Genomic DNA, 27819 nt, shown 5'->3' on the forward strand with positions numbered 1-27819 from the left:
TTAGGATTCTCTCTCTCCCATCCCCTGCTCTCTCTCAAAATAAGTAACTACACTTAAAAAAAAAAAAAATGGAAGGAAATGTTCTGTTTGTATACATCTAGAGGGTAAATTGGGGATTCGAACAGGGCAACATTTATTTTTACAGGTGAGAAACCTGGGGTCAAAGAAATTAGAAACTTGCCCACAGTCTGCCAGCAAGTTCAGGCTGTGGAGCCTAGCCCCCACCCCCCTCGTCTATGTGGCCTCCTCCTGCTAGAATTCTAGGCAGCCTGAAGTCAGTGTTGATGGCTTGGTTGGTAGCAAGATGAAGTCAGTGGTGGACTCCTAAGTCTTTGAATTTAAGGCATCAGATTCTGTTTGGCTCTACAACCCCCATTAGGTTCCTTCCCTGTTCAAGCAGCACACATTTTCCCTGCTTATTTGATTTTATTAAAAAAAAAAAAAAAAACCAAAACCAAAACTTTATTTAATATGAATAAAAATAAGTACAAATAACAGATTCTTTGTAAAGAGCAGCAACAGCTAAGGATCACCCTCCATCCCTTTGTCCCTGGAAACAGGTCCTTTTACCAGGTATATTTCGTCTCACCCTATCCTGGGGCAGGAATTCATCCCTCTGACAGGAGTAAGATCTCATCTCAGGAGTCAGGGCAGAAAGAGGGGTGGGTGACCTTTCAGCATGGAGATAACTTTGGCCTTGACAATGAACGAGGTTCCCGAGGAATGACAAAGGTAGGGCAGAAATGGGGTGGATTCAGAGGACTGTCACATAGTGGGGTTCCTCTTCTCCCTGTTGTAACAATCTTCCTAGCCCTACCTAGGAAGACATTGGTTAAAATGCTGACCCCTGGCATGGCCTGCCCACTTCGAGTTCTCAGACTTCCAAGGAGAGGGGCCTGTGGTCCAGTGCGCCAGTGCAAGTGCCTTAATCATGAATCGTGGCTCCAGCAAGAGGGAGTCCCTCCCCTTCCTCTTGCTTTCCCCAGAGGAAAGGGAGGCGGCCCACATCCTTGAAGTCCTCCGGCTGCTGACTGGGCTCAGGCGGCTGGCAGGGGTCAGCCCAGATGTCCACAATCTTGCGCAGGGTTGAACAGCGCTCCTCTAGCTCTGGCCCCTCACTCTGCATTAGCAGGTTTGCCAGCTCCCTGCTGAGGTCCTGAATCACGTCACTCCGTCCTTGCTTCCCAGGCTGGCCTATGTTTGGGACCACAACAGGGTCCCGGAGCTCCCCGTTGGGCCCGAGGAGGTGCTGGTACCTCTTCTGCCACCGGCGGCACACCATGGCTTCACCCACAGGCTTCTGGCTGGTGTGCAGCAGGGCCAAAATGTGCCGGCATGGCAGGTGGTACCACTGTTGAAAGGAACAGCTGCAGCTACAGCCATCCTTGCTCACCTGGTGAGAATCCTCTAGCAGCTGAATGTCCACAGAGGAGCCAGCCACGTCCACCAGGTGGGTGGAGTTCTGCACCACCTCCCACTCATTGTGGCACAGCTTATAGGCCAGTTCAGAGCCACTCCCGTGCAAGGTGGCTAGCATGCCCTCCTGGGAGGGCTGCACCTGTGGCTGCTGCCGCAACGGCGCCCGCTGTGGCTCTGGCTTTGTCTTTTCCACAGGGAGCCTGGTGAGGCTCCCCCCACAGACTCCAAATGCCTTCTTGGACTTTGGCGGCATGCTGGCTGGTCGGGCTCTTTTTAACTTGGGAGGAGCTGTGGGCAAGTTTTTCAAGCCTTTGGTATTAAAGAAGTCTATATAATCCACAAAGCGGAGGATGCAGTCCAGCAGAGACTGCTGTTCCCGAAAGAGGCTGGACACCTTGCTGGTGACGACGTCTAGGCTGTCCATGTACGTGTTACACGCGTGCAGGCCTTTCCTCACGTGCATGTACCACAGCAGCTCACAGGAGAACCAGTGGGCCTGCAGGAAGCTGAAGAGCTCCTCATCCAGTAGGGCTTGGGACATCTGACAGAGATTTTGCAGGCTGGCATCAGAAGTGACAAACACAGCCTCCCGCAGGGCTTCCTTCATGAGCCTTTTAAAGGATGGATTTGCTGAACTACGATGCAACTTCTTCTCCAAGAGCCGGGTGGTGTGGTAGATGGACAGGAGGATGCGGGCAGCAGGGAAGATCTCCTGCAGGATGGCTCGATGGGGGAAGGACGGGTCCACAAAGACCACCTTGACCTTGGGCCAGTCTGTGTTGAACTCTGTGAAGATACTCAGCATCTTGGCCACGGAGGTAGCTGTCTCAGCCTTGAGCACGGCGAAGTGTACCACTCGGCCCTCTCGCTCCTTGTTCTCCACCAAGAAAGCATAGAGGATGTGGCCCTGGGTGTTCTCCACGCGGTGTAGCAGGAGATTCTCTGGGAAGCGGATAAACAGATCGGTCATCTTGCTGCTCTGGAAGCTGAGCCGGTCCAGGTCTTGGCTGTTGCCCACGCTGAGAGAGGCCATGGAACCCTCATCCACCTTAAGAAAGTTTTTCATCACTTTTGCTATCTTGGCCAGGTCAGAAGGAGTGATGCCCTCCTGCTCTGGCTTGGAGGGTGCTTGGACCTTGTCTAAGCAAAATGATGGTTCAACGGGGGACTTCTTGGCTAGGTCAAGGTCTTTCTTGGTTGCAGGCTGCTCAGGCTGGGGTTTCTGCAGGTACATGGTCTTTTGAGGTTTGCCAGTGGTGTCTCCTCTGGGTCCTGCAGTTTTGGAATCAACATGGACATGCTGGGTGTTGAGTTCACTAATAAATAGTCGATCCAGTTTCTCATTGTACCGCAGGAGCAAGTATGCTGGGCACATGTCTGCCTCTGATGTTCTCTTCCTGTTTGACTGGGTCCGAATACAGACAAATTTCACCTGCATGTATCTAGGGAAGGTAGATGTGACAGTGAGAAAGGTACTGCCCACCCCTTTCCCTTATAAGACAAGACCCTGGAGGGATTTACAGTGACTGATGGGTTTTCCAGAGACCGCGAGGCAGTGTAGGATGTAGGGAAGGAAGACTGACATTCATACTCCAATCCCAATTCGGTGTCTTTTGTCAGGACCCTGTACAACTAACACTGCATCCATTCTCATGTATAGTAGTTTAAAGCCCCACTCCTTCCATTCACTCTCTGTGGCCCAGCTGAAGCTCCCAGGGATTCACTGCGAGACCAGACGGGAGAGAAAACAGACAAGAGGCAGCAGCAGGCCAGCTGATTATGCACTGGTTAAAATGTTGCCTCTGGGGCCCCTGGGTGGCTCAGTCAGTTAAGCATCTGACTCTTGATTTTGGCTCAGGTCATGATCTTGTAGGTTCGTGAGTTTGAGCACAGCGTCGGGCTCTGTGTTGACAGTGAGGAGCCTGCTTGGGATTCTCTCTCTCTCTCCCTCTCTCTCTGCCCCTCCCCTGCTCTCACTCTCCCCCACCCCTCTCGCTCACTCTCTCAAGATAAATAAACTTAAAAAATATATATCCCCTTCACTCCTGCCTTTTGGGAACTATTACCTTTGCCTCCTACTCCTCCAGACAGCAAAGATACAAGTGGCCCTCTCTCAGAGGAAAGATCTCTATTCATCTTTCATCTAAGGAAAAATGTCCAGATCCTAGGAGAGTTTGAGAACCCCTGGGCTAGATGATCTTCAGGTCCCTACCAGCTCTGCCATTCTAGGCTGAGAGTGAGGATTCAAAGGAGAAGGGTAAATAAATCGAAGCTCTGCTCTTTTCCTCTTCCTGTCCCCATTCAACCCAAGCTTCAAGGCCAAATCAGCTCCCACCTTCTCCAGGAAGCCTTTGTGGATGTTTTCAACCCATAGTCACTGCTCCTTTCTCTGAATTCGTAGCATTTACTTAACATAAAAGGCTCAAAATCTTCTCTGGGGGGCAGTATACCCAGTGGTTACATAGTGGAGATGCTGGAGGCTGACTGCCTGGATATTAATCAGGGCTCTAGCACTCAGAAGCTCCTTGCCCTTGGGCAAATCACTTTAAAATGAGGCTGTTTTATTAAGAAAATCACACATAAAATGAGACTCTTTTATTAAGATTGTTATGAAGGTTAAATAAGCCACAGACACAATATTTAGCCCAGGGCCTGGCTACTGTTATTATAGTTCCTATGCCTTGTGACACTCTATTGGGTGTTTATAAAGTACCTTTACAATTGGATGGGGCTAGGGGGTGCCTGGGTGGTTCAGTCGGTTAAGCGTCCAACTTTGGCTCAGGTCATGATCTCAAGATTCATGGGTTTGAGTCCCATGTTGGGCTCTGCACTGACAGCTCAGAGCCTGGAGCCTGCTTTGGATTCTTTGTCTCCCTCTCTTCCTGCCCCTCCCCCCTTGCACACTCTCTCTCGCTCTCTCTCTTTCAAAAATAAATAAACTAAAAAAAGAAAACAAAAAACAATTGGATGGGGCTGTCATGAAGTGGCAGGACTGAGTTACTTCTCAGTGTATTCCAAGCACCTAACAATGTTATTCCTTCAGCAGATGCTTACCAAAGATGTACTAGATGAATGACGCATAGATCATGGGTGGGACAGGTTACAACTCTGCCTCTTCAGGGAGTGTCCCGGCCCAAAGACCAGGAGAGAGGGGGGGAAAAACTCAGCCCCTGGCATGCAATGACACAGCCTGGGCACCTCACTAACTCTTTTCCAAACACTCTAATCCGGCTGGTCCTGTCTGCCCACCCTGTGGGGTAAGCTTAGAAAAACAGGATACGCCAGGCCTGCAATAATAGGGCGGAGTGGGCTGAAAATGCCTGCACCTGTTGTGTGCACAGTGCTGGGGCTACAACACCATCCCCAGCTCAGGGCTGGGAAGGGGCTGGAGCAGTCCAATAGTATGGCAAGGCCAGTCAGTGGTGGCCGCAGTGCGGCTTCTGCCTACATTTCCAGTCTCCTTTTCCACCCCCTCACCATCTGATTTTTTTGTGCCCTAGAAAGACAAAGTGTCTACAGCTTCCTGCATTCGTTATGCTAGGTCTCACTTCTCTGCCTTTGCTCGTGTTTGTCTCTCTCTGGAACACCCTTCCCACCTGCCTTCACCTCAAAGCTTACTCACCCTTCAGGACTACGTGGGACGGTCATCTCTTCTAGAAAGCCTTCCCCAAGCCCGTAGATTGGGCCCTGCTCTTTTGCTGGCTCCACATCTTAGCATGGCCCTAGTTCATCAAATTAGATGGACTTTGCATGCTCTTAGTGCGTGTTAGGCTTGTCCAAAAAAAAGAAAGAAAGATACTGGAGAACGTTAGCCATAAAGCTTTTTCAAACCTTTCCTGGTTCCATTAATGACTGACTGTGCCTCCAGGGGGGGAAACCTTGGCCTTGTTCTTAATTCCTCCTTCTCTGTGTCTGTATCCAATATGTTAACAAGTGTTTTACATTCTTTCCTACCAGTACTACATGTACTAAGGTATTCTATGCCAGGCTATATTAAGCCCCTAACATGCATCACTTTATACTAGGAAAAGGGTTCTATTATCCTCATTTTACAGATGGGGAAACAGGCTTTAAAATGTTCTCAAGGATGGGGATCCGGGATTTGAACTAAGCCTGCTTGGCTACAGTCTGTGTAGTTAACCCTTATGCTGCCTGTCTGCTTTCAAAATATTTCTCCTTTTTCAGGATACTCGACCCTCAACACACTGTTCAGGTTCAATAACTTGCTTAAAGATCTGTAAACATAATGTCTTTGTTGGCATCGTATGTTTCAAACATAATGGGTACTAGGCTGAAGTCTGTTATTTTTTCCCCCACTTCGTTCAATCTTTTTTATTGAGATAGCACTTACATACAGTGAGATATACAAATCTTTTGTTAAGAATTCGTTGAGCACTGCGGTTATTTTCATCTGTACTTAGTTGTCTAAGTTAAAGCATTGACTCTCTTCAAGACAGGAACATGGTTTCACACCTTTCTGAATCCCCCTGACTGCTTATACCTAAGGGTGCCCAGCCAGGATCTGGAGGGAGGGAGTCAGCCAGCCTTGCTTCCCATCTACTTTGCAGGTGTCTGTATTCCCTACTGGACAGCGCCACCAGTGTGCTCCCAGTGCCTGCTCCCGCGCGTGGAGCACACCCGGTGCTCTAAGCACGCGTACCGAATGAGAAATGATTGACTATGGCACAGAAGGTTCTCTTTATAAAACATGAGAAGTATACTAGGAAGACCATTGAGAGGGTTCTGTCCAACAACTTGGCTTCTAGTCCCAGCACAACTACTTTTACTAACTATGGACAACTCCTTTGTTTAATTTCAAACATTTACCAAGTCCTGCTATGTACCGAACACTATACTCATTGCTACACAGACTAGTTAGCCAGTCTCTACTCTCTAAGTCTAGAGAGCAGAGAGAGAATTACATAGGTAGCCAGTAAAGTCAAAATTAAGTGAATGGTTAAAGAGAGGTACAAGCAGTATATTTACAACTGACTGAACAGTGATTCACTCTATAGGGATTGGTACAGATTAACTAAGCCTTTTAATTTTACATAAGATTTGTGTCCTTGTGTGTAGATCGCACCTTGAGCAATACTAGGATCTTTATAGGTGCGGTAAAGCCATTTTAGAAAATATAACTTGAGTTAGGAACAAGACTCAGAGTCAGAAGATCTGAGTTTAAATTCTAGCTCTACCACTTATTAGCTGTGTGAACTTGGACAAGTCATTTCACTTCCTCTGAGTCTTCAACTCCTAATCTGTAAATTAGAAATAACAAGAAGTTAGAAATAGCAAGAGTACTGACTGGTCTGTAAAAGTCGGTACCTGATCCAAAACCAATCAGAACCACTACAAAGTGAATTCATTCAAAAGGTTGTGACTGGATCTGTGGGTTGCCCTTAGCCCCCTTCTTCCTTCCCAACAGAAAGCCAACTTAATTTGGGTTGCCATGACTCCCCCACAAAGCTAAGTACTTCAGGGCCAGTCTAAGCCAACTGAGCTCATCTCATTGGGAACGGGCATGGATACTGGCCCAATTCTGGAGAAAGAAACAGGATAGGAAATCTTCAGGAAACTGAGGAAGGCTTTTCCATTTGGATGTGACCCCTGCCTCTGTACCAAGCTGAGACCTGAGGGTGGCAGAGCAGTAAGAAACAAAAAGCCAGGGCCGTGGAAACAATCACCTTCACGGACCCACCTCTAGGCTTCTAAGAAATAAGCCATTTTGAGTCAGAGTTTTCAGTTAATTGCAGCCAAAACTGTCCCTCAGAAACAACATACGATAGTAAATAGAGGGGGAAGAAGATTTGAGAGGAACTTTATCTTGAAATAGGAGCCTAAAATTATGAAGTTAATATTATATTTAACAAAACATAGGTTATAATGGCAGCTATATACCAATTCTTAAAATAATCCAAGAATGACTTACAGTGTCAACTGTTTTTTTTTTTTTTTTCCTGGTGCATTTCCCCTCAAACACTAAGATATTTCATTTCCTGTCTCACTTTTACAACACGGAAAGGCCAGTTTTACCGAAACATTCCTGGGCTTTATCAGGTTTCCCAAAGGCCTAATTTTATTCTTTGCTATGCAAATCCTTCGTTTGTCAAATTCCTATCACATCGTCATCTTTGCTCATTTTTCTTCTCCTCCTGTTCACTGGTGTCAGGCTGAGGGTGATGTAAGTAAGGAGTTCTCATTACTTTCAGAGATTTCACGAAGTCTTGCTCTCGGGAGAGGTGTAATTTTGTTTGCAGTTAGTTTCGTTTCCATTGTATTATCCTGATGTTTACCACACTTACTGATTAGCCAGAAACTGACTGCCAAAGATATTAATGGGACTGGTAGGGATAAGCAGGAAATTATTAAGCAGTGACTAATTTTATAAGTGGCTGGCTTATTAGCAAGACTTTTGTAGGACATTGCTTTCCTACTCGGCCTTGTGACTATGGATACATAGAAAATGAAAAATCGGGTAACAAGGGCCTAGTTCACAGGGTGTAATGAGGATTAAATAAAACAATGCCTGTAAAGTTCTTAGCACAATCTCTGGAATGCAGCCCCCAAAAATGTTCCAAAAAAGGTAGCTATTAAACCGAACAGCAATGGAGAGAGACATGAGAATACTTCCTGGACTGTTTGAAGAATTATCAATCCCCCCCAAAGACATAACAAAAGCAAAAACACAACAGCCATGTATAAAAACATGAGAGGGAAAACCGGGCATAAAAGCATAGAATCTCCCAGTGGAGTGGGACTTTTGGTGGTCTAGTGATAACTCCCGCAGCGCATGTGATTCTCAAAGTACTGAGTCAAAGTACCGCTTTCTACCATGTACTGATTGCAACTGAGCACTGAGAAACTGAGCACTACGCTTCCGCTCCTACACGCGTTCGGTTAATCTTTACCATATCCACTTCAGTTTAGAGGATTAAACCGTCACAGAAATTAAGTCTTGCCCAAACTCAAGCGTAAAGCCTGTCTTTCTGACTCCAGAGCTCTCTTTTAACTCCTTGATGGGGTTTAGGGCAGGCTGCCCCAGAATTTGCTACTTGGACGTGTGGCTTATTTTGAGCTGAAAACAATCAAGGTCCAACAGACTCAAGATGAGCTTTTCACCTCTCCCTTAACTGCCTAGAATAATTTAGATAGACACTCTGCCCATACAGCTTGGACTTGGCCCACGTGGACTGTGTTCGAATTGGACCCGACTTTCAATTTTTAAAAAGTGGAGAAATTGACCTAAAGCCTGGATTTCTGACTTCCCTTGCCCCAAAGCCTGGCCACAGGGGATCTTCATTTCCACACGGCGGCCATTAGCTAATGGCAGTTGATTAGATAGGGCCTGCTCTCCATTTTGCCCAAGTCCCACTTCCGTGGTCCCTGCTGCAGAGACCTGGTGTCTGTGGTTATTTCATCATTCTTTCTCTTACGGTGAAATTAAAAGTTAAACTTTCTTACCCGGGGCTGTTTCACCTGAACCCTGAAGACAACTGAGTTGTCAACCCTTTTCTTAGCCTCTCGGCCTGTTTTCTCCGCTGCCAGATGGGAAAAAATAGCTTTTGTCTATAATTCTCAATTCAGCCCTGCGGGGTAAGTAAAGCACGCACACAACGGAGAAGGATGCCTGGGGCATGGGGAACGTTTGGAAAACGGCTGTGAATCTCAGAAGCTCAGGGACCATTTACAAAACGAATGAATGAACGAACAAACTAATCCACAACTGACCGCGTTAATTGCCTGGTCAAGAGAACACTGATGAAGGGAATCACCGCGAAGGCGTTTTTTTTTTTTTTTTTTTTTTAATCCATTTGCGAAAACAGTGTACTTTGAACTAGGGATACCGCAGGTGCTCAAAAAATGGGACAAATTACAGTTATTCCGGGAAAGCTGTAATGGAGTGAATGAGTGGAGGGGAAGTGGGTGGTCAAAAAGCGATGCCTGTGAAGCTTTGGCTCTTCTCACCAGGCACAGGGCAGGTGCTCAGCGCCCTGTGGAATGCTAAGACACCAGGGCCCAACTGCACTCCCTCCACGTCCAGGCCTCCCACCAGGGCACAGTCCGGCCTCCTCCCCACCCCCCTGCCCCGCCCCCTGCCCCGCCCCGCCCTTACAGGATGTCCTCGCGGATTGACGTGCCGTGGTTGAGGTTGTGGAAGCGGACGGAGACGCAGTCCCTGAGAATGAAGGAGCACCTGTTCTCCTTTTTGTAGGCGCTGAAGCACTCCTTGAAGTCCTCGTAGGTTTTGAAGCAGCTGCCCAGCTCCATGGCCGCCCCGCAGCCCGCACCAGGGGCTGGTCCCAAGACCAACACTAGGGGTCAGAGGTCACACTGGGAGGGCCCGTAGGCCGGCGTGTGTCCGGGATGCCTTAAGGGTGGGCCCCGGCGGAATGGCCTGTTACGGAGCTCAGGAGGAGCCCTAGGACTGAGAGGGCTACCAGGGGCCGGGGGCGTCTTTGCTATCTGACAGAGGGGAAATGACACTCAGCCCTTATTATCCAGTCCCGGGTTCCGCCCCCTCACGGCCACGCCCAATCACACACGGGATTCCCGGACTGGCACTCCTTTTCTCCAGTCGCTAGAGGAAAAATCGACGCTCTCCCACGAAGACTGACAGGAACATTGGCCAATCATAACTTGGATCCCGCTTTCTCAGGGCCCGCAGGGGGCTTCCGGTTGCTGGAACAAGCTGCCGGAAGAAGCTGCTCGTTCAATGCGGGTCTCCGCGTGTCTGCCCAGCGCTGCGTCCTGGCCGGCAGCGAGTGAACCCCATGTCGTCCTCGCAGGCTCCAGACGACCAGCAGGGCGGCGGCGATCCCCCCGGGGACCTCCGCAGCGTCCTGGTTACCAGCGTGCTCAACCTCGAGCCGCTAGACGAGGATCTGTTCAGGTAGCCGGCCGCATCTGGCCTGCACTCCCCCATATTGGGACAGAGGCTTCTGATCTCGACTGCCGCCACCACGTTGCCCCCTCCTCATAGTCTCCCGGACGAGGATGGGCTCTGCGCGGGATGCAGGCTCTGCATCCTGCGGTTGGGAGAGAACTTACCCTGAGAGATCTGGCTTCGCTGCCCTAGCTTCCTCCTTCTCCGCACCGGGTCTGCGCAGCCCCATCCCTAGGAGGTCCTAGCAATCTGGGCAAATAAAGTGGTGGCCTGAGATAGCCTTCTCAGCAGCCTCCCTTGAGGAGTCATGTCCCTGGGGGAGCCAGCCCCCAAAGGGCGGGGACTTGTCCAAGTGCACGCAGCTGATCAGGTTTAAAACTTAGAAGCAGCTGCTTGCGTATTCGTTGTCCTTTTCCTCTTACACACCTTATCCCCTCCACCACTAGGTGGAGTCTAGTAGCTCATTACTCATTCTGAGGCCTGAGCCAGTTTCCTTCCCCATGCTATTTAAATTCTCTCTGTAGCTAGGGATTTAATAATTTTGGTCTTCAAGGCTTTTCAGAAGCCATCTTCGGGTGTTAGCTTCCCTTCCCGTTACTGAAGAATTACAAAAAACTTCCTGGAGAGCTACTTAGAGTGCGTGATATTAAAAAAAGTCTAACCTTGGGCTGGGCTGGGCTGGGCTGGGTGATGGGAAACTGGAATTTCACCTCTGGGGCCTCAGTTTCCTCCCCTGTGCATTGAAGGGCTTCGATTTGAAGTCTGAGGGCCCTTTGAGCTCTAAATCTAGTTCTTGGAAGAACTGGGCTGTCCCAAGTTGAGAGAGGTAAGTGGCAGGTCTCAGTGCAGTTTACCCCCAGCTCTTGGGGTTCATCTTCGCCCTCACACGACCTTGAGGGGGCTTCTGCCTTACCCTGGAATCAGCAGTGGAAGAAACACTGGACTTGGGGGGAAAAGACGCAGATAGTGCACAGGAATGGTAGCGTTTAAGTTGTGTGACCTTGCTCAAGTCACTTTCCCTCTCTGATCCCTGTTCTCTGTGTAAAATAAGGGCATTGGTTCCTTGTCCTTAACCGAAGCCCGGAAGGGTTGAGCAGTCTTGAAGACCCTGAAGTTGTACGCTGTGTGCAGAGTAAGGGAATTTGCTTGGGAGAAGGGTCCATGGCTCTCACTAGATTCTCAAAAGGATCCCAGACCCCAATAAGGCCGAGAGATCCTGCCCTATAGGCTCAGTGATGGTCGCAGGATTTGGTCTGGTCCCCAAGTATTTCCTGCTTTCCCCTCTCCCCACAGAGGAAGGCATTACTGGGTACCCACAACCCAGCGGCTGTTTGGGGGTCAGATCGTGGGCCAGGCCTTGGTGGCTGCAGCCAAGTCTGTGAGTGAAGACGTCCATGTGCACTCTTTGCATTGCTACTTTGTACGGGCAGGTAAACTCCCCCCCTCCTTATCCCCAAGCCAACCCTGGTGGTCCATTAGCCACTTCTTCCTGGACTTGGGGGGCTGACCTAGGAGAAAGAGGGAAGGAGGGGGAGGGGGAGAGAGAGACTGTTAGTTGATTCCTCTCAGGGGAGCCTAGAGAGGAGCAAAGCCGGGGGCCAAGAAGAATGTTGGACCTCACATCTGCTGAGATCGCGGTGTACCTGTTTTCTGGGGCAGAATGACTTTGTTGCTTAACTGCTCCCTACAGGTCTTTTGTTCTTCCCTGTTTACACACCTTCTGGTGCCAAGTACTGTCCTGGATCCCCAGAGGGGTGCTGTCACCTCTGCTAGTTCAGCAGTAGGCAGCTTGGCTTGGAGAAGAGAGCACCAGCCTGCAAATCAGGAGACCTTGGGTCTGGTTTCAGCTTTGCCACTAACGTGCTCATCCATCTTGAGTGAGGTTACCACCGCCACCCTCACACCCCCACTCCCACCCCTCCTCTCTGCCAGGCTTGGTTCTTCCCACCTGAAAAATGGAGAAGGGGAGGGGCCTAGTATGAGATCCCTACAGCCGCTTACCGCTCTGGAATCGAAGGAAGGAGGGAGGGAGTAATCCTTTAAAACCCACGCTTTCTTTTGCGAAGCATAAACATCTCACCTTCCCTCCCTTTCCCTCACTCCTAAGGCAGATGCCTGAAATTTTGAGTCCCTGTCTTCTGCACAGTCTCATCAGCTGTGACGAATTTATGGAACTTTATAATATATGATTTATTTTTTTTTAATTTTTTTTTCAACGTTTTTTATTTATTTTTGGGACAGAGAGAGACAGAGCATGAATGGGGGAGGGGCAGAGAGAGAGGGAGACACAGAATCAGAAGCAGGCTCCAGGCTCTGAGCCGTCAGCCCAGAGCCGACGCGGGGCTCGAACTCACTGACCGCAAGATCGTGACCTGGCTGAAGTCGGACGCTTAACCCACTGCGCCACCCAGGCGCCCCTGTAATATATGATTTATGTTAAAACAGTAGTGAGGTTTTCCCCTTCATGTTACAGATATAGTTATAACTTTTTTAAAGTTTATTTATTTTTGAGAAAGAGAGTGCGCAAGTGGGGTAGGGGCAGAGAGAGAGGGGGGAGAGAGAGAATCCCAAGCAGGCTCCACGCGGTCAGCGCAGAGCCCCATATGGGGCTCGAACTCAAGAACTGTGAGATCATGACCTGAGTCAAAATCAAGAGTCGGACGCTTAACCGCCTGAGCCACCCAAGCAGCCCTGCAGATATAGTTATAATAGTAAGTATCCCTTTTTGTCATTCTACGTTTCCCTGCTGCCGCTCACTCCTTATCCTTGTGCTGCCTGCCCCTCCCTGACAGTCATTGCTGTAGAGTATCTGAATACTTACTGTGGGGTCAGCCCTGTTCTCACCTTCATGCTAGCTGGGAGCAGACGTGCTCTTACTTCTTCAGTGTAATCGTAAGCTCCAGAAGTGCTACGCTTACGCTTTCGATATTGTAACCCTTCCAGCCCAGTGCGACAGTTTTATTTTGTTTTGTGGCAGTGGGAGCGTTACCTGATCCCTCTGAACGGGCCTCTTTCTCTTGTTTCTAAAGAATTTTTGGTCTTTGTGAGTCAGTAAAGTATCCAGTGCAGGGCCTGGACTGTTGCTGGTTCTTTTTTGATGAGGAACTTATGGGAATAACTAAAATTTGCATGATACAGTGCATAGCTATGTCCATTACCTTGTTTAGTCCTTAAAAGTAAACACGAGGGGTGGGCATTCCTGGCACCATTCCACCTGTAAGGAAACGGGGACCAGAAGAGGTTATGTAACCAGCTCCCACAGTGCTCAGGGAGGCAGAGCTGGGATTTAAATCCAAGCTCCACACTCTTTCCTCTGCCTTTGCTTTTCTCTTTCACTCTTGGGAGATCATTCCAAACCATGAGAGAGCTACCAGGTGCTGGGGAAAGGATCCTTTTCCTTGGAAAGTCTCCATCCAGGGAAAGCATGAAGTGAGACATGCCCATGCTACTGTTTTAAAATAATCATCAATTATTTGTGTCCCTACCTGCTTCTTGAGAGGCTGCAAAACAGCTTAAAATAATTGGTAGTGGGGTGCCTGGGTGGCTCAGTCACTTAAGTGACCATCAGTGCACAGCCTGCTTGGGATTCTCTTTCTCTCCCTCTCTCTCTGCTCCTACCCTGCTCTCTGTCTCTCTCTCTGTCTCTGTCTCTCTCAAATAAATAAATAAACATTTTAAAAGAAAAAAACGGGGGCGCCTGGGTGGCTCAGTCGGTTAAGTGTCTGACTTCGGCTCAGGTCATGATCTCGCGGTCTGTGAGTTCGAGCCCCACTCGGGCTCTGTGCTGACAACTCGGAGCCTGGAGCCTGCTTCAGATTCTATGTCTCCCTCTCTGCCTCTCCCCCACTCGCACTCTGTCTCTCTCTCAAAAAAATAAACATTAAAAAAAAAAAAGAAATAATCGGCAGCTATTACAGGACTATTGAAATAGAAGTCAAGGGACAGGAGGCTAGTAACAGGATTTGGAAGAAATGATTGTGTTAAAAAAACCTAAGCTAAGGCATATTGTGGTTCGTTCTGAGCTTCCTGGCAGCAAGGAAAAATGGGAAGCTCTCTTACTAGTTTGTGATGTGACCTCTTACTGGTTCCAGTAATGATGGTTCCATATTTTTAACTTCTTTCTTTTTTTTTTTTTAAGTGAGCTTCAGGCCCAGCACAGAGCTCAGTGGGGGGCTTGAACGCATGATCCTGAGATCAAGGACTGAGCTGAGATCAAGAGTCAGACACTTAAAACGACTGAGCCACCTAGGTGCCCCTCAATATTTTTAAATAAAAGATGCTGGGGTGGGGGTATTGTCCTTGGCTATTTATCATATCAATTCTTTGTCTGAAAAACCGGGAAAGGGGCACCTGGGTGGCTCTGTTAAGCGGCTGACTCAGGTCACGATCTCACGGCTTCAAGCCTCACATCGGGCTCTGTGCTTGACAACTCAAAACCTGGAGCCTGCCTCAGATTCTGTGTCGTCCCCCCCACCCCCTCCCTGCCCCTCCCCCGCTCGCTCGCTCTCTCAAAAGTAAACATTAAAAATATTTTTTAAAAACCCAGGAAAGAAACAGTTTAATTTTTTGTTTGATTTGTTTGATTTATTTTTTTAAGGATGCTCTAGAGAGGTATAAGAATGTAGTGTAGGAGTCATCTGACTTGGTATAGGTTTAGAGCTTGGTGAATCTAGAGTCCTCACACATTAATCTGTAAAGGACCAGATAAAAAATATTTTAGGTTTTGGGGCCCCTGGCTGGCTCAGTCTGCAGAGCATAGAACTCTGGATCTCAGGGTCTTGAGTTCAACAACCCATGTTGGGCGCGGAGCCTACTCGAAAAAAACATTTTAGGTTTTGTGGGCAAAAGCAACAACAGACAATATGTAAACAAATGGGCTTGTCTGTATTCAAACAAATGTTAATGGCATCAGTTTCCTCATTTATTCAGTGGGGATAGAACTTTGCATAGTTATTGTGAGACCCACCTGACAAAACCCGCCTTAATTACTAATGCCACCTGGCACCCACCAGTCACTCCTGCAGCCAACAACCTGTTGACTCCCTTCCTTCAACACATTCCAGGGCCTACCTGCTCTGTTCCAGTAAAAATGTCCAAGAACTCATTGACACCAAAAGGTAAATCACTAGTAACTGAAAGTAGTACCTTTTAGCTGCAGCCTAAGGATAGGGTTAGGGCTTTTTTTTCTTTTTTTTTTCTTTTTTTAAGTTTGTTGGTAGGGAAAAGGGAAAGGAGGATTCCTTTCCAGCACCTGAAGTCAGACTGCACATGTAGCTGTTTCCAGGATCTGGACTCTTGGGAGGCCCTTCCTAAAGGCCTTTGACCTTGAGGAGCCCCCACCCTTCGGCAATGCCCAACAGCAGCCTGCTGAGCAGACCGGCCAGCTTCAGACGGTGATGTCTACCGCTGTTGAATGAGCCTCTGGTGCCTCGTTGGCTCCCCATTTGGATGACGGTGGAGGAAGCGACACTTCCTGAGACCTTCTCCTTTCATCTGAAAATTGAAAATCATCCCCAGGACCTCTCACTGCCAAGGTGTCAGAGCTCTCCAACATCGGCCTGACTCAGGCACTGAAGAACTTCAGGGACACCAAGGAGATGCTCCTAAAAATCCTCCAGACTAGCTTGTTGAGGGCTAATAGGCCTCGGGGCAGGGCCAGTGGCTTCCGCCCGACACTGGGGATGCAGACATCCAGAAGAGAAGGGCCAAGGGACTGCTATTTCCATCTAAGATGAAGTGACTGGCCGACAGTAGGCTTCTGAGGGACGAATAGTCAAACAGACAATGGCCAGACCATCTATAAAAATAGGATTCTGATCCCCAGTTGGCAGCAAGCAGCACAGGAAGCCAACCTAGTGTCTACACATCAGACCTGTAGGAAGTCAGACCACCATCGCTAGCAACCGGCACAGGAAGCCAGACCATAGCCTCTAGAATGATCAGCCCCAAACAGCCAAGACTTTATTATCAGAGATAACTTCCCTAGTTTTTGTCCCCACTTCCAACTTAGGACCAACCAGAGAAAGCCAAATATGCCCTGTTTCTAGTTCACTCCCTACGGACTTCCTGTGCCGACAGCTTCCGATCGTGGCTTATGGTGTATCTTTTTTCACTATAATGCTTTCCCACTTCTCTGCCTGCCTTTGAGTTTCTGCCACACACAAGTGATGGTGGCTGACTCCCTTGCTATACTAAACTCTGAATAAATAGCTTCAGCTTGTTCTTAGAAAACAGAAAAGGCAGCAGGCCAGAGTTACTGACCTCTGATCTAGAAGAATAGTATTGGACTCATGACAAGATCCCAGTCACAGATGAAGCAAGACAAAAGTGGAGATTATTTAGTTTCTTTAACAAACACTTATAGAGCACTTACTCTGTGCTGGATGTTCTAAACACTTTACAACTGTGGCTAATCTAATTATCATTAAAATACTGAGAGGGATTAGCACTGATGATCCCTATGTAGAGAAGGGTAAAATGCTCAGAGAGGTTGAATGATTTTCTCAAGGCCACACAGTGAGTGGCAGGGCCAGGATTTGAATGCAGGGAATCTGGCCATGCCCCTCTGTTCTGTGCTGTTGAGAGAGGGGAGCTCCACTTGTCCCAGGGTCTAGTATTGTCCCTGTATCCCCAGTACCTAGGCCGTAGCGGACCTCAGTCAGTTGCTGCAGAACAGAAAAGGAATAAAGAACGAGTAGCAGAGGTGCCTGTCCAGCCATTGTGATGATGACTTGTCCCGTGGGGCTTACTTGGGCTCAACTGTATCCCTTGTGCCCACTGCAGGGGACCCAAAGGTGCCGGTACTGTACCAGGTGGAGCGGACGCGAACAGGGACGAGCTTCTCTGTGCGCTCCGTGAAGGCCGTGCAGCATGGCAAGCCCATCTTTATCTGCCAGGCCTCCTTCCAGCAGGCACAGCCCAGCCCCCTGCAGCACCAGTTCTCCATGCCCGCTGTGCCCCCACCGGAAGAGCTGCTTGACCATGAGGCCCTCATTGACCAGTATTTAAGGTGAGAGACCTGGAGGCTCCGGGGCAACTGCTGCTGTCACCTGTTAGTGGGTCGTAGAGTCCATTTTAAAACTCTAGGGGAAAAAAACCCATATATGTGTATGTATGTGTGTATACATATACATATATATATATATATGTATATGTATACGTATATGTACGTGTGTATACATACATAGAGAGAGGGAGGGAGAGAGAAGGACCAGGAAAGAAGATATTGGAGCATATCGCATAGGGAGGGTAAGAACCCTTTTGTGAAGCTTTAGTTTCAGTTGTGTGTGTTGTGGAGTGTGCGAGTAGGTGTGCACGGGCAAGTGTGTTGGGTCACGATGTAAACACAGAGCTTAGTGATTCAGCCAGTTCAGGTACTGTTGCAGCTTTACTGATTGCGCAAATACTGAAATACTTCTGTAATTACTTGGTGCGTCCCTTCCCGGTCTCTGAGTGATCCCTCTCCTCCTCTGGGGTCACTCGTGATCCAGCAGCCCGGGAGTTCATGCCGGGCAGGGGTGACGGTCCCTGCTGCCTTTGCCTTCGTGGGTGCTAAATATTTTGAGTATCGCCTTGGTAAAATATATTTCTTACTTGGATCGTAGCTAATAAAGTTGGAAAAGTGCTGGGGCAGGGGAGAGAGCTCTGGGTCCCGACACAGGACAGACACAACGGATTCTGGCCGGGTCTGTGCCTTTGATAGCGCTCGCCTGCTGTGCAACTTTGCCTGACTCCCCAGCCTCTCAGAGCCCTGCTTCTTCATGTGGAAAATGGGAATGGTCATGTTTGTCCTGCCTACTTCACAGCTGTCTCATAAGGAGAGCTCCCGTGTCTTGTGCTGCACGCTGGGGACATAGCACGGTATTGATGGGATGAATGTGGGTTTTATCTTTCGGTAAAGGCCTGGGTTCAAATTTAGACTCTTTCTGCTAGCTCTGTGAGTTTGCGCAAGTTGCTTTCCCACGCTGAGCCGGTGCCCACAGTTAGGAAATGTGCTAATCATAATTCCTCCCTCATAAAGCTGCTGTGAGGATTAAGTGAGGTAAGAGACAATAAGGTACTCAGTGAATGCTCCATAAATTGTAGTCACACCACTACCGACAGAGAGGAATAAGCAGAGAGCCTGGTCTGCCGTCAGAGCTCAAAAACGTTTGCTGAAATAAAAGGAGGACGTTGTTCTTAAGGGTCCGTAAGTCTAGAGCTGTGCAGTCCAACAAGGAAGCCACTAGCCACATGTGGCTGGCGGCTTCTGTGGTGGAGAGTGCAGGTACAGAACATGCCATCGTCACAGGAGATCTGTGGGAGGGTGCCCTCGAGGGTGGGGTGAAAGTGGAAATACTGGTGAAGAGCACCAGGGCTGGTTGTTACTGTCACTAGAAATGGGCTCCTCCCCTGTGGGGACACAGTGTTCCCACTTGCTTAGGGTAACTCAGTCCAAGTTGTACAGCCTGTTTTCTGAAAGTTGAGAATAGTGAAGTAGTTAAGAGCATGCGCCACACTGCCTGGGTCCGGACCCTGCCTCCTCCACTTGCTGAGCAAGCTACTTGGACTGTCGGGGGCTTAATGCATTTATCGGATCGGGGTGATAATAGCATTGTCTCACGGGGTCGTTGTGAAAAGTGGGCGTACGCAAAATGCTTACAACAGTGCCTGTTATGGGGTACACCTTGGTACTCCGGTAGCTACTGTCATTATCTACATTTTGCAGATGGGAAGATAGGCCCAGAGAGGTTACTAACTTGCCAAGGTCACGTGGCTCATAAGTGGCAAAGAAAGGATTCACACACTCTCCTTTTCTGCCTGCCAGAGAGGAGGTGAGCTGTGGGGGGAAAGTCAGGAGTCCCTGTGGAGGACCGAGGGGGGGTCACAGAGGCAGCTCAGAGAGGCTCTCCCCTCCCCCTTTACTTTCAGGGACCCCAACCTCCAAGAGAGGTACCGGGTGGGACTGAACCGAATTGCTGCCAAGGAGGTGCCCATTGAGATCAAGCTGGTAAACCCACCGATCCTGAGCCAGCTGCAGAGCAAGGAGCCCAAACAGATGTTCTGGGTGCGAGCCCGGGGCCATATTGGTAAGAGGACCCCAAGGACTGGAAGAAAACACTCTCCAGGGGTCTCGGCCTGTACCTCATATGCCCTGTGTGGTGCTGGGCATGTTACTTCCCCTCTCTGGACCTGTTTCCTTGTCTGCATGGTGGGGAGTTGGCTTAGCTTCTCACCGGGACCCTCTCGGCCGCTTGTATGGGGAAAAGGGGGAGGGGACTATAATCATCCTGATGTCGGCCCTTTCTGGGGAAGGCAGGGTACCTTGCTGGTTCTTCTCCAGGACCTCTGCTAACCATACGGTGCCTCTGTGCAGGCTGGAAGAAGATACCCCTTAAAGGACCCAGTGAGGGAGACCTACGGAGTGAAGACTGGATTTCAGTCTTCACTCACCCCTGTCCTCTGCCCATCCCTGCTGCCTTTGTCACCTGCCACACACACACACACACACACACACCTCCTGTAGGCCAGGTGCCCTGATACAGTGAGTAGTCTACACATCTGTGTGTGGCAGCCCCCTCTCTGCCCCCTGCCTCCCTGCAGGTCCTGAGCTGTAAAGCCCAGGAGCCCAGGGCTGATGGGGCTGGAACGTGTTGCAGGGGAGGGCGACATGAAGATGCATTGCTGTGTGGCTGCCTACATCTCGGACTATGCCTTCCTGGGCACAGCACTGCTGCCCCACCAGTGGCAGTGTAACGTGCACTTCATGGTCTCTTTGGACCACTCCATGTGGTTCCACAACCCCTTCCGAGCTGACCACTGGATGCTCTATGAATGCGAGAGCCCCTGGGCTGGTGAGTATGGGGCCACCAGGACAAGGGTGCTGACGTTGGGGGGCAGGAAGCCTGCTTTCTGGGGTGATGCTGCCCTCCGCCCCCAGCCTGTGGGGCACTGCACATGTCACTTCCTCTCCTGCCTCCTCTAGGCTCTGGCATTCTTCTCTTCAAAAGGACAGGGTGAGGCTTGAAACGGGACACCTGCTCAGCTTAATATCTGTAACAGGCAGAAGGTACTAGAGACCCGGTTCCAGTCCAGAACCACTTCAGATTCTCTGTGTGATCCTGGGCAAGTCCCAGCGCCTCTATGAGCCTCAGTTTCCCCATCTGAACAAATAGGGTCCCATGAGCAGTGGTATCTGAACCTGGTGGCCCATCAGACTGCCACTTGGGGGAGCTTTTTCAAAATAGGTTCTCAGATTTTACCCTCAAGATTCTGACTCAGCACATCTTGGATAAAATCCAGGAAACTATTTTTGAGAGGCTCCCTGAGCAATAGTGCTGATTAGCCAACCTGGTTGGGGTCAGGGCCTTCGGTCGTCTCTGAGGGCTCCACAACTTGGACACTGTTAGTGCGCAGAGAAGCCCAGAGTCGTTCGTCAGTGCCTGGTCTCAGAGCCCCGGGCTCCTTTCTAGGGAACTACTTTTCAAAGGAAGAAAAGCCTTGCTTTGTAAAACAGGGACAAAACTTAAGGGATTCTATATTCAGGGAAGGGGGTACTCTCCAGTACCAACAGTATCACAATACAGGATCAACAGCCTTGCAGTTAGGACGCTTGGGTTCAGGTTTGGCCGGCTCCTTATGGCTGAGTTCCTGAGCCTCCTGGGACTTTGCTGTCTTCATCTGGAAAATGGGTGAGGCCTGTTTCACTTGGCTACTATGAGAACTAAGTGAGCTCTACTCTGTGTAGGGGAGACCAGCAGCTCCCTTCAGAACCTTCCAACTCAGGCCCAGGGTTAGCAGGGGAATCTCTAAGCAGGGAAGGAGGGCTGGCCAGCCCTGATGGCCCCAGGCCCTCCCAACACCCCCTTCTTCCTGCTAGTGGGGTGGGGGCAGTGTGGGAGTCTTTTTCATGAACCACCCTGGAGGACCGGTTTCATTTATTACAAAGGGAAGTGACAGGTTTGCTACCACAAGTGGCCAGGGTGGGTGGCTCGACCCGGCCAAGCTACTGACCAAGACTGTCCTCAGAACTCCTCCCCTGTGATCTTTTTGAGGAAGCCAGTGAATATGTGAAAGTGCTTTCAAACTGTCAAGTGGGGTTCCCACAGGAGTTACCCCCAGGGACCATCCATAATAGGCTCATAAAGGGGCACCTAGAGATTGGAAGAGGCCACAACACTCAGTGTGCCCTTGTATGGGGCTGTCAGACCAGTCGCACCCTTTTCAAGCAGCACATTATGCTGGGCTGTGAAGGAGCGAGAAGGTCATTCTCACCCTTCTCCTCACCCGCAGGTGGCTCCCGGGGGCTGGTCCAAGGGCGGCTGTGGCGTCGGGACGGCATCCTGGCTGTGTCCTGTGCTCAAGAGGGCGTGATCCGAGTGCAGTCCCGGGTCTCAGAGAGCAAGCTGTAGCCAGAGGTACCAGCTTGGCCTGGGGCTTCTCCCCCAATTCCTGAGGCAGGAATTACAGTCAAGGTCTGGGCCTTCTGTCCCCAAACCCAATAAAGAGACTAATACCACTGGAGCTGCTGGCCTTTAATTCCCCTGGGCCAGGCTGCAGCTCTGCTCCAGCCCTCAGCTCCAGGACTCCAGAGGCAGAGTCCCTGGCCCTCTGGCCAAGGAAGAGGTGACACTGACCTCCCCTGGGGCATCGTCCCCAGACATTCATGAGCTGGAGAGGCTGCATCCGGCTTCCTCCCTGCACCATCCCAGGGCAAGCCCAGCCGCAGCTTGTCCTGAGCCCAGCTCGACAGAAAGAACGTATTTCCTTGGTTTGCTACAAATTCTTTGTAGGACTTACAGGGGTTCCCAGCACCCCCTACCACTTCCCAACTGCTGTGTCCTTACTGCCCATCCCCATCCCCCATCCTGGGGCAGTGCCTCTCCCCACAGCAGCAGTGAGTCTAGTCCAGTACCTCCTTGATGAGCAATTCTTTGAGACTGGGGGGTGGCGTGGGGGTCAGACCTGCTTCCTGCAGGGCCTGGAGGCGGGCCTCTGATTGGCGTTTGTCCAGGCCCAGGCGCCAGGAGAGCCGCACGTGGGCCTCCAGAAAGGGTGCCAGCAGAGGGTGGGGGTTCTTATCCCCCAGCAGTTGCAAGGCTCTCTCACAGCACGCCCGGGCCTCCCCAGGGTCCTCCAGCTCCTGGTGGCACACAGCCAGCCCAGCCAGGGTCAGCAGGGGGCGGTCCGGGCCCGAGGGGGTGCCCAGCTGGGTCTGCAGCTGCCAGGCATTGGCCCAGAGTGCCAGAGCCTCACGATAGAGGCCAGTGCAGGTGAGGCTCTGTGCCCGTCGCAGCTCAGGCAGCACGAAGAAGTCCTGCAGGTCCGGGGCATGGCGCAGCTCGGGCACTGCCTGCAGGTGGCTCAAAAACTGCTCGAAGGCCCGGCTGCGGCGGGCGATGGTCTCCGCGGTAAAATTCCGGCGCAGGCGCTTCCGGGGGAAGGAGATGGCGGCCATGGGGCCCCGGAACTGTCGCTGCAGGTTTCGGTGCAACCGCTCAAAGTCCGAGTAGCGGCGAGAGATCTGGGCTGGCTGGCGATCAGGTGGCCCTGGACCCATCACGGCGAGGGTGTAGAGCTGCGGGGAGGGTGGGGTCAGGGCAGGTGTGAATTGTCCATGTACCCCTCCCCTCCCCTCCCCACACCCGCACTTCAAGCTCTGTTCCCCCACCTCTCCCCTTAGTCCCTGAGACTGGGCCCAGGAGGGTGGGAGCTGCTGGGGCAGCAGCTAGGGAGCCCAGTCCCATCTTACCTGAGGCTCGTCTGAAATGACCCAGGCCCAAGGCAGCACGGGGAGAGAAAGACAGAGATGAGCTTCAGTGCCTAGAGCTGCCACCCCTTTTGTCCCTTCCAGGGAGCACTCCCTTCCCATAGGGTAGTTAGCTCTTCTGATAGCCTCTCTGGAAAACCAGCGGTGAGCTGAAACCCAGGCGACTTTCTTGGGCCTCTGAACCAGCCTTCAGGACCAGCCTGGGGCTTTGCTCCACTCTGGACACAGAGCCCCCACCTCCTTAGCTAGGTTATTCCAAACTGGCGGAGAGGTCTTCAGACAGCCCTGGTACCGGTCATTGTGAAAAGGACATTGGGCACTGCACGAACTCCTGGGCAGCTACTCCCCTGGAGGTGTGTATCCTCAGGCAAGGCAGTGCTCCCCCTTGGGTCCGCCCTCCTCTCTAGTGGACGAAGCACTGGCCTAGGTCATGTCTACTCAAGTGGAATGTGTATAAATACATGTTGGTCCCGAGATTTTAGGTGCTATGTGCTGGAGTAAATAACACTGAATCAGAGACAAGAGGTGACTCCCCCTAATTTGAATCCTGACTACAGATTAAGAGGCTCTCAGTCTGATTTTTAAAATGCACTTCTCCAACACTTCTCATCTCCACCTTGAGAAAAGTGCTAGAAAGCAAATCTCCGGGCAGAGCCTTCGGGCAATAGCATTCACACAGGGTTTAATGACACGGTGTCATTTTTCACGGATTTTATTGTATTAATTTTTATGGTTCTCTTTATGGCAAACTAGGCTTTCCCCATACAGTAGAACTTTAAAATCTTTTGAACTTGTTTAAGACGAAAAAGGTTAAGCAAGGAGTAGTACAAGCAAGTAGCATTTAGCCAGGACAAGAACTGTGAAGGTGGTACTGGAAGGACCAGTGTCTGAGAAACACGGGGCAGGATGACCGTGAAGCTGAGAACCTGAACACGGATTAATCTGGCATAATGCTGAGCCACCAGACTTAAAAAGGGGGATTAGTGAGCATCAGGTGTTGAAGGCACACCAACACCAAACCCAGGCTTTTCTCGAATTTGCTCTGCGAAACTGCCAACATTACAGCCACCTCTGGTCAATTAGGCTTGCTTAGTCTATACTTCTCTGGAAGATTCAGTGTACGGTAATATTTTAAAGGATTAAGAAGTTTAACCTTGGGGTGCCTGGGTGGCTCAGTCCGTTGAGCATCTGACTTTGGCTCAGGTCATGATCTCACAGTTCGTGGGTTCGAGCCCCATGTCAGGCTCTGTGCTGGCAGCTCAGAGCCTGGAGCCTGCCTCAGATTCTGTGTCTCCTCTCTCTGTCTGCCCCCCAACCCCCGCCCCGCTTGTGCTCTGTCTCTCGCTCTAAAAAATAAATGAACATTACAAAATAAATAAAAAAAAAAAAGAAGTTTAACCTTAAAGAAATTTATTTTATTCTTCAATTCTGCTTTCCCAAAACATATCGACTGCAAATCTTTTTTTTTTTTTTAACTTCTTTTCTTTTTCAAAGGAACAATTGTTAACATTCCCGGAAAACAATTTCCTGCAGAATACACTTCAAGAAGCATTGGTCTAAAATGACCCCCTTATATTTATCTAGCTTTTACTTTTAGTTTTTTGGCAAAAAGAAAACATTTTAGATCCATTATCTCATCTGACTCATCAAACACGTCCCCCCAAGTCTCACAGCTGGTAAATGGCCCAGCTGGGATTGAAACCCAGGCCAACCTAATTCCACAGCCTGTGCTCTTAACCCCCAGAAGTTAAGTCAGGATGTAGGGTCCCCACTGGACAGAGAAGGGGATTTGTCTCCCCCAAACACGGGTCAGGACCTATCTGGCCATCCTACTCTGTCTTATTCTCTTCCCAGAGTCCCACCCCCACCATGCTGCCCAGCTGCTCCTCGGGGTCCCTCTCCTGTGCATGACGCCTGGCTGGGACTTTTGCCACTTAAGACTAGATCATCAGAGGCATCCCTGCTCAAATTGGAGCAGGCACCCCATGGGCGTGGCCCCTGTTTACTAACAGCAGCAGAGAGGAATGGAGAGAGGCCCAGATGTGGGACAGCGCTACAGGCCCCTTTCCTGCTGAGTCAGAAATGGAGGAGGGTGGCGAAGATGAGGGATGTCTGAGGCAGGGAGCTGCCACTGCCCAGACTGGCCAGGTCGGGCTGGGGCTCAGGACCTGGCGACCTCATTCTCCATGTCAGTTTCTCCTTTCCACAGCAAGGAAAACAGACTCCAAGGCCTTCCCCCACACTGCTTTTCATCCTAACCCCACCTACCCCCTAAATCCAGCCCTCAGAACAACATCATGGGGTACAGTGTGGGTACCTGGGAACTGGGTTGTAAGGATGCCACAACAGGCCCTACCTGGATGCCAGACATTTTCAAGCCAAGGTTAAGTCATAATAATAGAGGTGCCATTTTATCAAGCACTTCATAATGCCAGGCACAATGCTAAGGGCTTTCTTTCTGTGCACTGTCTCATTTAACTTCTGCAACTGCTCAGATGAGAAAATAGCATTATCAAGGTTACACAACGCACCGAAGGTCAAACAGCTGGTAATAAGTGGGATCTGAATCAAGATCTGGATCCAAAAACCTTTTTTTTTTTTTTTTTTTTAACCACTAACCAATGCAACTTGGGTTTCAGGTCTGACCCAGATAATATTTTTTCCTATATATCTTGTATTTTGCTACAGTCTGCAAAACCTAGGGTTGGGGGGCACACACACCAGTTCTCTTTAGTCTCAAAACCAGGATGGGGGGCAGGTCCATAATCCCTCAGAGAAGCTAAATCATTTGCCTGAGGACTTGCTCAAGTTATATCTCCTTTCTGGCCTCAGTTTCCCCATCCCTAAAAAATGAAGTGATCCTTTAGAACTACACAGCCAGACTGCCCCCCTCAGGAAGTTGGAGTCTCCCCTACTTAGCCAGAGTTCTAAACCTACAGCCCAGGGGTTCCTGGACCCTCACTCACCACGTACTTGGAGGGCGGGTCCTTGACCACGTTGGCGCTGGTCACCTCGAAGAGCAAACGCTGGGGAACCAGGGTGTTCCGGGACTTCTTCCAGAAATCCTGCAACTGCCTTGTGAGGGGCTGACTGCCCCGCTGCCCATCAGGTGGGGGGCTTCGTTCTGCATGAGCACATGACCAGTTACATCAATGGGCCTGGGGCTAAGGTCGACATAAACCACATGCAGTGACCTCACTCATCCTCCCAACAGGTGAGACAGGCTTTATCTCCATTTGACATAAATGTAAACCGAAAGCCAGGGAGAGGTCTGGGGCCAAACACCGCGCCTAGCAGAGCAGACGGTCGACTCTAAATAAATATTTCCACCCCCCAAACATCGCGAGCACATTGTTCGGATTTGTACATCCCGGATCCTGTACATTTAATGCCCGCAGCAACCTCGAGATGGGAGTGATTTCCCCCATTTGACACGAGGGAAAACTTGGCTCAGAGAGGTGTTGTGATTCTCTCAAGGTCACACAGCCAAGAGGTGGCTGGGGTGGAGGCCTAATGGAGCCCCAGGTCCCGCCTCGGTCCTCGGGAACTCGCCTGCATCTTCCCCCGACGCCCCGTCCCCGGCGGGCAGCGGGTCGGGGCCAATCTCTCCGTCGTCCTCGTCGTCCTCCTCCTCTTCGTCCTCGGCGCTGGTGAAGCTGAGGGTGCCGCTGAGGCGGGAGGACAGGCCCTCGGCGTCGTCGTCCTCTAGCTCCGAGCTCTCCGGGAACTGCTCGGCCTCCGGGCCGGCCGCCGCCTCCCCCGGGCTGTCGCCGGCCAGGGCGTGCCGCAGCCGGTGCAGGAGCCGTGAGGCCATGGCACCCTGGGGGGAGCGCGCGACGCTGGGGCTGGGGCCGGGGAGGGAGGGAGACCGCCCCCCCGCAACCGCGCGAGAAGGGGCGGGCCCAGTCAGGGGAGGGAGGGAGGGGCGCCGCGGAGGCCCCGCCCCTGCCCGTTGGGGGTCCTGCGAGCCCCGGGCGTCGCCTGGCGTCGTTTCCCTCCCACCCACGCAGCCTAGGGCCGAGCTCTGCCCGGGAGCGGCTGGGACCCTCCCCTTGTCTCTTTCGCCCCTTGGCGCGTCTCTCCCTCCGGCGCCCGCGGTGCACTCAGCGGCGCGCGGTCCCCCGGGGTCCGAGGGCAGTCCCGGCAGCTTACCGAGGCCGGCCGGGCTTCCCCGGGCTCAGGCCGCTCCGAGCGCCGCTCCGGCCGCTTCCTGCCGCCGCCCCGCCCCCGGCCCCGCCCGCTCCCCGGAGCCTCCCGGGAATCCCGGGCCTTTCGCTCCGGGAGGGACTTGGGAATCCTGGGTAGGCCTGGGCGAACCCGAGCCTCCTGCGGGATCCTACCCAATCTAAGGGGGCTCACGCCCTCAGTGAAACCTCCCGCTCGTCCCGAAGATCCCGTCAGTCCCGGTTGGCCCCAATCTGTCCCACAATCTCCACCCAGCACTCTTAACTTTCCAAAGTCATTATGCCACCGTTGGAAGCCCATCTCTGGTGAAAAATTTGAGGGCAGGAGAAGACACGTGATCTGAGTTGGAATCTGGCCTCGATGAGCCTAGGTTTTCTCCTATGTAAAACAGGAATAATTAAAACTAGTACTAATTTTTCAGCCTTTGAAAGGGCACTGACTGGTTCAATGCCTGGCACAGAGCAGAGGCTGACAGATTGATCAGTTACATAGTGATTATTGTTTCCATAGTGTTCTCAGGTTCTTACAACTTCATAATTTCATTTAAGCCTCACACATAGGAAGTAGCAAACGGGGAAGTGAG

General features: G+C 50.9%; 3 protein-coding genes across 11 annotated transcripts; 1 reads left to right on the top strand and 2 right to left on the bottom strand.

Moving 5' to 3' along the window:
* Nucleotides 1-446: 446 nt before the first annotated feature.
* On the bottom strand, nucleotides 447-11598 carry ZSWIM3 (zinc finger SWIM-type containing 3). Of its 2 annotated transcripts, none has more exons than XM_006929710.5 (2): nucleotides 10468-11598; nucleotides 447-2861 (listed from the first exon to the last, which is right to left on the bottom strand). In XM_006929710.5, exons 1-2 carry the CDS (start codon nucleotides 10530-10532, stop codon nucleotides 926-928), a joined length of 2001 nt encoding a protein of 666 aa, XP_006929772.1. In that variant the 5' UTR covers nucleotides 10533-11598; the 3' UTR covers nucleotides 447-925. The 2 variants fall into 2 exon arrangements, with proteins under 2 accessions (XP_006929772.1, XP_003983560.1); XM_003983511.6 differs by lacking the exon at nucleotides 10468-11598 and adding an exon at nucleotides 9533-9687.
* ACOT8 (acyl-CoA thioesterase 8) lies at nucleotides 10061-21805 on the top strand. 6 transcript variants are annotated; one of them, XM_045053534.1, is made up of 7 exons: nucleotides 10133-10309; nucleotides 11597-11681; nucleotides 17087-17312; nucleotides 19214-19371; nucleotides 19942-20136; nucleotides 20268-20351; nucleotides 21575-21805. In XM_045053534.1, the coding sequence occupies exons 1-6, from the start codon at nucleotides 10133-10135 to the stop codon at nucleotides 20300-20302; spliced, it is 876 nt and encodes a 291-aa protein (XP_044909469.1). In that variant the 3' UTR covers nucleotides 20303-20351; nucleotides 21575-21805. The 6 variants fall into 6 exon arrangements, with proteins under 6 accessions (XP_003983471.1, XP_044909469.1, XP_044909468.1 ...); XM_003983422.5 differs by lacking the exon at nucleotides 20268-20351 and having other exon boundaries at nucleotides 10061-10309; nucleotides 11597-11733; XM_045053533.1 differs by lacking the exon at nucleotides 20268-20351.
* SNX21 (sorting nexin family member 21) lies at nucleotides 21802-27551 on the bottom strand. Of its 3 annotated transcripts, XM_023251187.2 has the most exons (5): nucleotides 27204-27551; nucleotides 26604-26871; nucleotides 26018-26175; nucleotides 23034-23044; nucleotides 22695-22859 (listed from the first exon to the last, which is right to left on the bottom strand). In XM_023251187.2, the coding sequence occupies exons 1-5, from the start codon at nucleotides 27534-27536 to the stop codon at nucleotides 22841-22843; spliced, it is 789 nt and encodes a 262-aa protein (XP_023106955.1). In that variant the 5' UTR covers nucleotides 27537-27551; the 3' UTR covers nucleotides 22695-22840. The 3 variants fall into 3 exon arrangements, with proteins under 3 accessions (XP_006929831.2, XP_023106955.1, XP_023106956.1); XM_006929769.3 differs by lacking the exon at nucleotides 23034-23044 and having other exon boundaries at nucleotides 21802-22859; XM_023251188.2 differs by lacking the exon at nucleotides 23034-23044 and having other exon boundaries at nucleotides 26025-26175.
* Between the last annotated feature and the right edge of the window lie 268 nt (nucleotides 27552-27819).

This window comes from Felis catus, chromosome A3 (assembly GCF_018350175.1).
Source record: "Felis catus isolate Fca126 chromosome A3, F.catus_Fca126_mat1.0, whole genome shotgun sequence".
Lineage (NCBI taxonomy): Eukaryota > Metazoa > Chordata > Mammalia > Carnivora > Felidae > Felis > Felis catus.